Below are 12,000 nucleotides of genomic sequence, written 5' to 3'. Positions count from 1 at the left end.
CGCTGTGCATTGGCATTCTACCTCCATAGAACCCATGCCTTTCATGCATCAATGAATCTGTTTGTAGCCATCGCTGACCGGTCCAAGGGCCAGGCTCTCTCTTCCCAACAGAATCTCCAAATAGGTCTCTAGGTGCATCCGTGAATGCCACATGCTATTCAACATACTGCAACCTGATAGAGTTACAGCACGCTGTATGCGAGCACAAGCAGACACTTCGCCCTGCTTAGCGGACATCTCGTGGCAAGGCATCTGTTGTGCAGCAACATGGCACTACATACACACATTCACATCCCACAATGCCACCGCCCCAGGGGCAGCTGTGGATGCTGCAGTGGGCCACGCCATAGTACAGACGGCACTTCCTCTTGCATCCTCACACCCACCTCCACAATGATCACTGCTCACCCACATTTGGAATGCATATAGGGACCCTCAGTCGAAGAAGAGGAGGTTACTTACCTGTAACTGGAGGTTCTGCGAGATGTGTGGTCCTATTTGTATTCCAATACTCACCCTGCATCCCCTCTACTGCGGACTGGACTACTCAGCAGTAAGAGAGTCACTGGAGAGGCGCCGACCCACAAGGCTAATTCTACTCTCTGCTGCGAGCACTAAGGGATGCACAATGTGTGTGCAGGTCAACGGGCATTGCTAAGAAAACCTTCTGGCACATGGTGTGAATGTGCACCCGCGTTTGGAATACTAGGGACCACACATCTTGAAGAACCTCCACTTACCTGTAAGTAACCTCTCTTTTTCGGATGCCCGTAGACTCTGAAAGGCAATGCAAGATTTGGGTACACTTGGATCTTGTTTCAAAGGTTTTCTTCTTAGACGTGGGCTAGAAACTGCCTTTTTTACTTTTAAAGCTAAAGATCCTGACTACCTCATGCAGCTGACATAAATGCAGCAGGTGGACTGGGTGTTTGACACTCGTGGCCTAGAGCAAAGATCTATTCTAGGAGTCATGCGAGAACAGATTTGACTTTTGCCTTTTATCCTTTACAAGCTGCTTATTTAAAGACAAAAAATTAAAAAGACCCAAAGTTGCCATGTTGGTGTGATCAGTGTCTTGTATTCCCACAGCTGCTCTATGTGTAAACATGACCAGGCCAGCCACTGCATTCTGCAGGGTGAAAATCTGCCCTAAGCAAAAAGGTTTTCAAAAATTAAGCTGCTGTGTTTTTGGTTTTGTTTTTTTGTTTGTTTGTTTGTTTTTAAGAAAGAAAGAGATGCTGATACAGTATAAGCTTTCCAGGCAGTTGGGCATGGGGCAACCCCCAGAATCTGAAGCTTAAACAGTCCCTCAGCTGAAACTCTATGGACTGAGGGAAGGGAAGAAATAGTAAACTTTTTTTCTGAATTAGGAAGTGGCACTATAGTGAGTAGCCAGATACCAGTGAGTAGCAGACTTGAGGGATCTGGCTAAGGCTATTCCTACAGCCAGTGTGTGGGGGAGAGGACCAAATAAAAGATAGGAAATCTATCTGATGAGGAAATAGCGAGCAAAGGTACCCAAAAGGCTTGGGGTTGTAAAGAGTTTCCCTTGAGTCACCGCAGGGGCTTGAAGGTTTGGAGCCTTCATTTCCACTACATGTGGTATGAATGAGATTACTCCGTGGAAGTCTTGACTCAGGCAAAACGAGGTTCAGTGTCTGCCTTATAATGAAGGTTTAGAGAGTCTTACAGCTTGCCTACATAGGGAAATTCACCAGAATAGCTATTGCAGTATAAGCTATTGCTCCCCATGTGGACACACGTTTTTATTCCAGAACAGAAAACTTTATTCTGAAGTAATCACTGTGCTTCCAAAGATGAAGCATTGTCCTGAAATAGTCATTTTTATTCTGGTATATTGTTCCCACAAGGGGCACTATTCCAGAGTAGCTTCTTCTGCAGGAGCTATTCTGGTCAATTTCCCCATGGAGACAGACCCTTAAGCAAGTAGGATACCAGTCTGTAATTGTATCTCAAGTAGATTAGAAGCTCTCAACCCTTTGTTATGGATGTGCCTTTGTTATGGTCCTGGGTGTCAGCTATACCCAGGTCCCTACAGAACTACTCCATTTTGGTTACAGGAAGAATAGTTTCTCATGTGAACATGGGAGATGAAGGAAGCAGGGAGGACTATGGACATGAAGCTGCTTTTCCTCATTAAAGGAGAAAGCGCTCCCAAGTTCATTCTGGTATCTGGTATTCATTCTGGTATTTGGTCCCAGCCAATGGCCTTAAGGAACAATAGTGATGCCTTTTTATGTGGCTAGTGTTGCATCTAAAAGAATTCACTCACCCGCTTTCCTGGGGATTTTTCTGGCATGTGGACCTGAGATCAGTGAGAATGGATGGATTGGGACTTGCTGTCATATATTCCTCCTCAGACATTGCTTGGTGGGAGTGCGTTCGGTATTTTCTGTACTGCTTTTGCCCACAGGAAGTCCTTGTGAATGATCTAAGCATTCTTTGACAGCTTTCTGCCTCCAATGGTGATCCGTTGACGGAAGGATTTCTAATTGTGACTGAAAGCTGGAGTCTGGTAATGGGTGCTAAATTTATAATGGATTATGAACAAGTAACTAGGGTCTCCAGCTACAATGTGTTACTGATAGGGCCTCATGGATCTTCTGCTTATTAATCAGCCCAGTACTAACTAGCTTTGAACTGGTAGCCATTAGCTTTCTTGAAGATCTGGGACAAAAGAGATGCCATGAGAAGTTCTGTGCAGCCTTTGGGCATGTTAGCCTCAAACTTCTTCCTGGTATGGACCACATGTTAATGCAGAGGCTACCTTGGAGGCATCCCTGTCCTTGCATTCCTTATCACGCGGACCTCCATCTCCCCTTCTGTTCATGCTAACTAACCTGAGGCAACCACAGCAATTGCTGACATCGAAGACTTAATGTTTTCGGCTTCTTTGTATGCCATTTATTAAATGGAAACAAGAAGAGTTGATATGGTGTGACCAGCCATGGAACACAGTATGGAAACGTTTGTCCTTGGCTGGCTTTTCGTAGTGGAGTTCCCTTGCCAGTTGCCACCTTCAGTGATAAAATTCTTCTCTCATGTTGAATTCACCACCCAAAGAGCAGGCCATACTCAAAAATCTTGGTGTGCTGGCACTAAGCTTTCCTTCTCCTATCTCTCTGCGCATACCTCCTATCCTCCCCTCCACCCCAAAGTTTATGGACCCCATGCCTTTTAATCTATCTATCTGTGCTCACCATCTTGTCCTGAGTGTCAACCTTTAACTACATCAAGGGCATTGTCTTTGGTCCCCCAAAGTCCCTGCTCTGCAGCATTCTGCATCTACCTTCTCTCCAGTGCGAAACGGGACCATTCTCACCCCTGCCTCCGATCTTGCCTTCCACTGGCACTCTTTATTTTCTCCCTCTGAAAACTCTGCATGGATTTGCTCCAGCTGACCTTGTAGGCCTTGGTCTTCCTGTGCTTTCCCGACTGCTCTGCGCTTTCACGCAAGCTCACCGCTCTTGGCATAAGGGCCTTCGCCATTGCAGCTTTAACTGTATCCAACTCTTAAAGCCGTTTGTCTTGAATGTTGTTACCTGAGATGACATTTTATATTTTAAAAGCAGTCACTTTTGGGGTATGAATTGTCCCTTCTTGCTTCTGCTGGAAGTAGCACTTGTCCTGCTCTGATAACATACCAAAATCCTAATCCCACCGAATAGCCCTAGTGAATGTGGAACTAGAGTGTCTCCTAATAGAAAGATGCTATGGGAAAGTTTCTTAAATGTTTCCCTGGTGCCAGGTTTTGGCATATGGTACCTGCCAGCCCTGCCTGTGTGCCCATTCCCTGTAGAGAGATTAGCAGGTGCGTGTCTCTTGGGCTCAAAGGCTCCAGAGGTCTCTGTGCGACCTGCCGCGGTGTGTCTCAAATGTTTTTTACAAGTGCATTTTCTGTAAATTCACGTAGTTTGATACAGTGAATGAATGAAACTGGCTTTTTCCTCTGTCCTGCAGAAAGGATGTGCATGCTGGGCAGGGACAGCTGCCCTCCCCTGCGTACCGGGGAAAGGAATTGAGCTGATGAAGAACAAGCTTATCTGGGTAGGATGATTGGCTAGTGTTCCAGGATTAGCTGGAATTCTCTCACTGCTCTCTCATCCTCCCTGGCACCCTCCTCAAATTCATCTTTGCTCCCCCTCCAAAGACATTTACCACCCCCCCCCCCCCCACACACACACAAAGAATCTACTTTGGTTCTGCTGGCCCCTTTGTAAGGAGTCTTTCACTGTTCAGCGCCTGCTGCTCTCTTCTGCCTTTCCCATCAACACTTTGTTCTCAGCACCACGGGGCTATTCAGAAAATACTTGAAATTCCTTCCTGTAATGAGAAGCAGGTGATCTAACCCACCATTGAACCGTGGGTCTCCTTTTTAGGGGACAGCCTTAGAGCCCCCTTCTGTTTCTGCCAGGGTCTGGTGCTGCAGAAGGGTCAGGGTCCAGGGCGTATCACATGTGGTTTGCTATATTATTCCTTTTTTTTATTATTATTATTATTTTTTAAAGGCCCTGTAAGGCGAGTCTTGGAGAATGAGTTGTAGGTTAATCCTCTCCACTGTGCATGGGCTTCTGAGTAAACCAGCAGGACTGCAAACAATGGCGTACCAGGGAGTAGCAGACAGGATGCTGCTGTTGACCTCTTAACCCCTCAGTGGAGAAACTCATTAGGATGAGAACCCAAGTGACTGACTTCTGTCAGGCTGTATGCCGGAGGAGGCAAGCTCCACCTACACTAATGTGTTGCTGAGGGAGGCTAATTCAGAGGTGCACTGGAATCCGGAGATTCAGTGGAGTTTATTGTTAGTTAAATTCTTGGCTGTTTGCTTTCCTTTCTCCCCTAAGGAGAAATCAGGTCACTTAATACTCAGCCGAGGTAACATGCTAGCGCCAGACGTGAACAGGGCCATGTGCTGCAAAAAAAAGACTCTGTCTCTTTTAGCACTTGTTACCAGAAGCTTCTTTTCTTTCTTTTCCTCCCTGCCACCCATGAAATATTTTTCAGTGTCTCTCGCCTTCTGTGGGTGATGAGTCAAAGCCAGAGTGGAAAAGGAGGAGAGATGCCATTGGGCCCTGAGTACAGTTTCTGCTAGTTGATGGTGAGGAAGGGAGCTTGATCTGCTTCCGCTGTTGTCTTGTCTTGTCCCACGATGATGATATCAGGGCACGAAGTTTGAGAATGAAGTTGGCAGTTCTTACGGCCCCTTTGTAAGATCTCGATCCAAGGTGTCAAATCTGAAGAGCTTCAACTTCCCCAGTATGGTTCTGGATGCCCATTACATACACATGCATGATGTCCTAGGGGGCAGATGCCTATCTGTTGACAGCTCTGCTAGAAACTGTAAAAGGGGATGGGTCAGTTTCCCTGTATGCAGTAGCATCATGTTTCTGAACCCTCTTCTGCAACTTCGGGTGGGAATATGATTGCCAGAGCCCCATTAGCCAGAGATTTCTTCTGGAAACACCTCAGTATCGCAATGAGGTTGGTGATGGATTTTACTGTTGAAGGGAGCTTGTTTCTTGGGGGTGGTGGTGTCCCCCTTCTTCAAACTCCACCTTATGGTTTTGACTTGACTTCCTCTGCCCTTTGCCAATGTGTCTCTTTGCTCCAGCTGTCTCTGTCCTCCACGCATCAGTGTCATTGCCTCTTACTATCTTCTCCTTGCCCTGTTCCTCTCATTTCCCTTCCTTTCAATGTCCCTTCTTCATTCACTTTCCTTTCCATTTACCCCCCCCCCCCCCCAAAAAAAAAAAAACAAACTGTGGCACTAACATGCTGTTTGGTGCCATCCCATTGTTCAGTCTGCTGTGTTGTTCTACCCCTTCCCCCACCTCATTTCTGTCTTGTCTATTTAGACTGTGAGATCCTTGGCAGGGACTGTCTACTACTCTGTGCAGTGCCTAGCACGGTGGGGCCCCTGTTCTTAGTTGCTTCTTAAGCACTACTGTAATAAAGAAGACGAAAAATAATTTACCAAATTTGATCACACCCAAGGTCCATCTAGCTTGGTGTTCTGTCTGCCAGCAGTGGCCAGTGCCGTAATTTTCAGAGGCAGGCATAAATACCGCCAGATGTGGGATAATTTGCTCCCCCTCACACACTCCACATGACCTCTAATAGAGATTGGCTCAAGCCCTGAAGCATGATACCCTTCCAACATTTTTGTTGTCATTAAGTAAGATAACACTGGACATTCTCGTAATCCATATAAATTGTATCTCAATAGGCAATATGGCAGGAGTAAGATTTTTGGGAGGGACCTGACTGAGATGGAGGTGGCTTGAAGGGGATGGAAGAAATTTCCTGTGTTGGTGAGAAGATGACGAGGGGGGTACTGAGGCAGGCGTCGTTAGCATTGCAAAGGGAGGTGGGAATGTGAAAGAAGATCAGGTCAGATGTAGGCAGGAGCTTTGAGATGCAGAGCTTTGGAGGCTGACCATGTGAAGGGGATGCGCAGTGCAAAGGGGAGTGGGTGGAGCATCTCCAAGGGGAGAGGTGATATTCTGGTCAAACAGGTGAGCAGGATGCCTTTGGCAGCAGCAGCAATTTGGAGGGGTTCAGTAGTCCCTTGGAAGCATCTGGACCTCAGTCCAGTTAAATCAGTGCAAACCCTTGTGTAGACACTGAGTTTTGGTTGAAGAAGGGCTTATTTCAGTTTAGCTTAAACCAGTTCCTAATCAGTTTCAGATAAAATGAAATAAGCTGGCTTAAATCAAAATAAGAGCATCCCAGCAGCCTTCGGCACTGGGTTAACTAAATCAGTTTAACATCCCACCTCTTCAACTGGTGTAACTCTGCTTATAGGCAAACCTGAGGATGCTACTGCTCAGCCTCCTGGGAGTAATTTGATATTTGCAAAGTGCTAGTTGACTTCATAGCTTCTCCTTTTCTGCTGTGTCAGCTGTATGAGAATCGCAGGTTTTTACTCCGCTTGTTTTTGGGGCGGGGGAGCAGTCTCATTTCCTCTTGATTTTTGAAGAGGTTGGAGGCCCCCAGAACCCTGGAGCAAATCCATGCACTTTTAACCGTTCAGTGCAGGGAAGAGTCCAAAGCTGGAGGCTAAGGGGTGGGGCTGCTCCCCATTTTGTTTGAAGGAATTGAGCGTGGACTCGTTTGATTCCCCCAGGAAGCTCCATCCTGCAGTCAGAAGCCTCTTGCCTCTCCTGCAGTCGGCTGACATGTTTTTCAAACCCATTTGTTCGACTTGTTGTCATGGGAACAGTTGCTAGCTTGTTGAAGGGAATAGACAAGTGCAGAGAAGACTGAGGGGAGGGGAAGACTGGGTGGGTGGGTGTTGGGCTCAGGATCCCAACCCTGATCTCGGAGAAATTAGTTTAAAAACTATCCTGAACATGTGCAATGGTCTGGGCAAGGTATAAAGGGTAAGATCACTCTCCTTGGCTTGTTCTAATACAGTTGTGTTATGGTTTGAATGGCACTTCCTATAAACTCCAACCTGACTCTCTGAGGAGGAGATCTCAGCATTTGGCTGGCCTTATCACATTCTCCTGCCTGTCAGACCACTTCCCCATCAGACCGCACCTCTGAAGACAAAGGTCTGTATGTCTGGGTCTCTCTCTCTTGGCCCTGGCAAAGATGCCTTATTAAAAAGCATAAAGACTGTCTCTCCTATCTAGCTCTGAGGAGACTGTCAGCTGCCCCAGGTTTCCCCGGGGTATTCTGTATTCATCTGCCTCTGAAGAAGGGCACAGATCAAAATCATTCTGGTCCAAATCATCTGTATCTTGGTGACCCATGCCTCTAAACATCAGGCACAAGAGAAAGGATGCCTGTTTCACACTGCTCTGCTGTTTCTTGACTTGGCAAGTGAGCACTGCTTTATAATGAATGTCTCTCTGCTTGAAGTGGGGATGAGGGGAGAACTACCCACTTTGAGTCAGTCTCTTCTCCCCACTGAGTTTCTGAAGTGCCCGGTTTGTTAACGAGGCTGGGTGTGTGGCCTTTCCAGGCTTCGCATAGCCTGGGTCCTGTGCCCTCCTGTTAGGGCATGCTGGTGGGAAGATGAGGGGGGAAACATGCATGAACCTTTTTTTGGAGCAGAAGAAATACAGCCTCCTGTAGGCTCAACATCTTTTAACTCCTAGGATTTGGATAGAGCAGCTGATCTGACTGGAATTAGTTTAGGCCGCACTCTATTATAGGCAGGGCTAGTTAGTGATTTGTTCCTAGAACAGTCCCCAGCTCTGCTTTTAGTGTGGAAATCAGCTAGGAAGACCGCGCTGAAGCTGAGAACAATGCTGCTGATAGCAGCTGGTTCTAATTTTTTCTGTGTTCAACTCTAGTCCTAGTGTTAATAGCAAATACAGTATAAACCTGTGACCTGTTACACTGGTCTTCTCATGAGAGCACTGGATCCTAAAACGAGAACTTGATATAATCATGGCTGCTTTTGTGTATAGGAGCCCCCGGCTTCCTGTGATGCCACTTCTAAACTAAGGCCTTGTCTACATGAGAGAATTGAATGTGTTTTACCTTAAAGGGGGTGATTTTAAACCAGTGTAGTTAAACTGGCACAAATGGCTGTGCGGACTCTTGTATTTTGATTTCAGCCAGGCTTATTTTCATTAGGTTATGTCAATTAGGAATTGGCTTAAACTAAACCAATATAAGTCACTCACTCTTAAACTGAAATAAGAGGGTCTATGCAGGGATTTGTACCAGTTTAAATAAGTTTGACAACTGATCTAAACTTATATATAGGTGTGACTTTCTTACATGTACATCATGAGAAGAGTCACTCAAATTGCAGTAAGTTACTACATAGCTCATGATGTGTGCTGGGAATTGTGTTCTTGGGTATAGTAGAATCACGGTTTATCTATTTTTTTTTTTTTTTTTTTGAACACCAATCTTATATACAACCAGTTATATGAACCATTTTTCCCAATGGGGGGAAAAATCACATAATGAAAGGGATGTCAGTGAAGAACAAGTTGACATCCCTTCACATCCCAGTGCCTTCAATGCATTGGAAATTGCTGTGCAGTGGTTTGAAGGACAAGAAGAAAACAATGCAGTGCACCAGATGGCAACTTATGCACTAAACCTATTGTAATTTTGAGATGTCCAATTCCATGAACTCCTCAATCCCCAATTATTTAGTAAAATAGGGGCTCTGTTGTATTTGTGGAGGCTATGGGCTCTTATCTATGGGCTTGATATTCAGCTAAACATGTGCCATATGAACATAAGAACCGCCATACTGGGTCAGACCAAAGATCCATCTAGCCCAGTATCCTGTTTTTCGACAGTGACCAATGCCAAGTGCCCCAGAGGGAATGAACAGAACAGATAATCATCAAGTGATCCATCCCCGGTTGCCCATTCCCAATTTCTGGCAAACAGAGGCTAAGGACACCATTCCTATTCATCCTAGCTAATGGCCATTGATGAACCTATCCTCCATGAACTTATCTAGTTCTAAGCCTTTGCCATATGTCTTTCTTTCTACTGTGGGACTCATGTAACGCTCCATTTTTGTGTTAGCTTCATGCTTACAGTCTTCCCCTAGGTCTTGTTTTAAGAGTGAGATTCTCCCATAGTTACAGAGCAGAATAGACAGAGATGGTTAGATAAGAATAGGAAGAATACCTGGGCAGGGTTTGTTGATCCTGTTACCTCTTTTGTGGAATACTTTGAAGTCTTTATAGCTTGTATTCCTCCATATGTGGTAAACATTGTTCACAGTCTAACATATTAGTCGCTATTATGTAAAAGCTAGGTGACAGGTCCCTTCTCTCTGTGACAGTCAATGCAGAAACTGAGTAGTCCTAAAGTTAAGAACATAAGAATGGCCATATTGGATCGGACCAATGGTCCATCTAGCCCAGTATCCTGTCTTCCGACAGTGGCCAATGTCAGGTGCTTCAGAGGGAATGAACAGAACTGGTAATCATCAAGTGATCCAGTGATGGGTGGGTTAGTGCTACAATATGTCGAAGTCTCTTCTGAACCCTTCTTGATATGGTTCCTCTGTGCTAATTTGGCCACCAGTTACATTCCATCACCCCAGTGGCTTAGGTCCAGCTGATTCTAAGTATGGAATCTGTTTGATTTAGGCTTCCGGTTCAGCTTCCTTTGGTGGTTTGTGGGCATGCGTTTTTCCTCATCATATCTTCATATGCTACACATAAAGCAGGAACAGACTTTTCTCCCACTCAGCTGAGTGTATGGGACCACGTGTCTGACATGTAACATGTTGAGGAATAGAAAACCCAGCTGGCATCTAAAAGTGTAAATAACTTAAACTCCATGCAGGACTTCTGTCTTGGCAAGTCTGTAGCAAAGGAGGCATTCAACCCTCCCACGGTTCTGTTATGACAACTCTGTATGAGCTTTAGTGTAGTCCTCCCTCTCAGGCCAAGAACAAGTGATGTGTCAATGGTCCAAATGGTCCCTGTGGGCAGCAGAGTTTGCTGGAGTCCTGGCACAGAGAGTTCTCTTAAGCCAACACCCAAGGCAATAGAAAAGGCTAATAATTTAATGCATAAACATCACTGTAGCACTAAGGGTTTGCCACTGCTGCTTCTCAAACAGTGTGCTGTTACTGGGGCTTGTAACAGCAAGTTTTGGGGGTCTCGATGCCCCAACTTGGAAGAGCAACTGCTAGGAACTCAGCCCAGTACCCCCTTTCCAAGAAGGCGTTTGGCAGCCGTGCATGCTGTGGAGATATGGGGCCTGCTGTACAACAGCCTGTAGATGCATCAATGTAAGCTCAGGGCTGTAGTAATGCAGACAGAAGCTTGGCTTGGTGCTGGTGGATTGCTGACTTTCTCTCCCCTATGCTCCCTGTTTATCCCCAGGTACCCGCTGAGCCTCTGCGATAGCCCTGGGGCTGGTGTTGGAGTTCTTGCAGCTGACCTCTCCTTTTTTATGCTCTTTGGCTCTCCATGCGAGCCAGAGACAAATGGATGCAATCGCCAGCGGCAGCCTCAAGAGGAAGTTCGAAGATGTGGATGTGGGCTCGCCCATCTCCAACTCGGACGATGAGATCTCCAACAGCGACAGCGCCGACAGCTGCGATAGCCTCAACCCGCCAAGCACCATGGGCTTCATACGTGAGTGGCTGAGCTGGTAGACTGGGGGGTGTTTCTGCAGAGCCGCTCTGTGGCGTTTTGTTTGTCTGACCTCATGGGTGGACCCAGCATATGGCTCGTTTCACGTCACACAGTTTGGTCTCACCAGCAAATCACACCCGGGGGAATGCTGGTGTCCATGCTTTGTGGGCTGAAAACATAGTCAAATGGGTTCTGTCTGGACAGATCTGGTCTCTGCCCTTTCATCTTCTCACACTTGGCTCAGATAGATGACCTTGCCTGAAATTGGACTGCATGGATGCTAACAAATGGTGTGGGGGGAAGCATGGATTGCGTGACCAACTGTCTCCAACCAAGAGCACAGTTGAGATGCTTTTTTAATTTCCTTGTGCAGCTAACTCTCTTCCCTGAGACTCTCTCTAGGGATGCTTTAACATTCAGCATGGAAGCTGAGAAAGCTTACCAACCTGACCCTAAAAGATGATCCCTGCTTAGTGCTCCAGAGGAAAGTGATAATGCTAGGAGTATTGTCAATTACCCACTGGTGGTCGGGAAGGATCGGAGGAAGTAGACATTCATAATTCCCCATTAACCCCAAATTTACCATCCCTTTAAAGAAATCACTATCAATTTAGCTTATTTGAACACTAACTTTAAAAAAAAAAATAGTTTGGATTAGAAATTCGCTTGCCCTGAATTATTATTAAAAATAATTGATTTTTAAAGAAATTTGGAAGGGATTTTTCTGTTTCCCCCCGTTTGGAAAGATCTCCTGGAGGGGCCCAAAAGCCAAGCCATCAAGCCTGTTTGGCCTTGGCTCTCCCCTCTCTTCAGTTTCAGCCTCGCTGTTCCCAGTGGTAAACCCCTTGCAGTGTCAGAGAAGAGGGGCGTGCTGTCAAAAAAAAAGCCTGGTGGTTCTGAC

The 12,000-nt window shown here is 46.1% G+C and overlaps 1 protein-coding gene across 6 annotated transcripts in view; it reads left to right on the top strand.

The window, feature by feature from the left end:
• The window catches only part of CSRNP2 (cysteine and serine rich nuclear protein 2), a 29,221-nt gene that overhangs the window by 6,234 nt on the left and 10,987 nt on the right, over positions 1–12,000 (top strand). For 4 of the 6 annotated variants that reach the window (XR_013348471.1, XM_077838540.1, XM_077838541.1 and 1 more), the window contains one exon: positions 10,845–11,099. Coding sequence is in view for 5 of the 6 variants with exons in the window: in XM_077838540.1 (XP_077694666.1) it covers positions 10,949–11,099 (151 nt within the window). In the remaining variant the exon portion in view is untranslated. Of the gene's footprint in view, positions 1–3,935; positions 4,069–10,646; positions 10,751–10,844; positions 11,100–12,000 lie in introns of those variants that run through there. The other 2 variants (XM_077838542.1, XM_077838545.1) reach the window with 2 other exon arrangements.

The sequence above is a fragment of the Eretmochelys imbricata genome, chromosome 20 (genome assembly GCF_965152235.1).
Source record: "Eretmochelys imbricata isolate rEreImb1 chromosome 20, rEreImb1.hap1, whole genome shotgun sequence".
Classification (NCBI taxonomy): Eukaryota; Metazoa; Chordata; order Testudines; family Cheloniidae; genus Eretmochelys; species Eretmochelys imbricata.
Note: the sequence above shows the minus strand (reverse complement) of the source record. Positions and strands in the feature narration are given on the sequence as shown.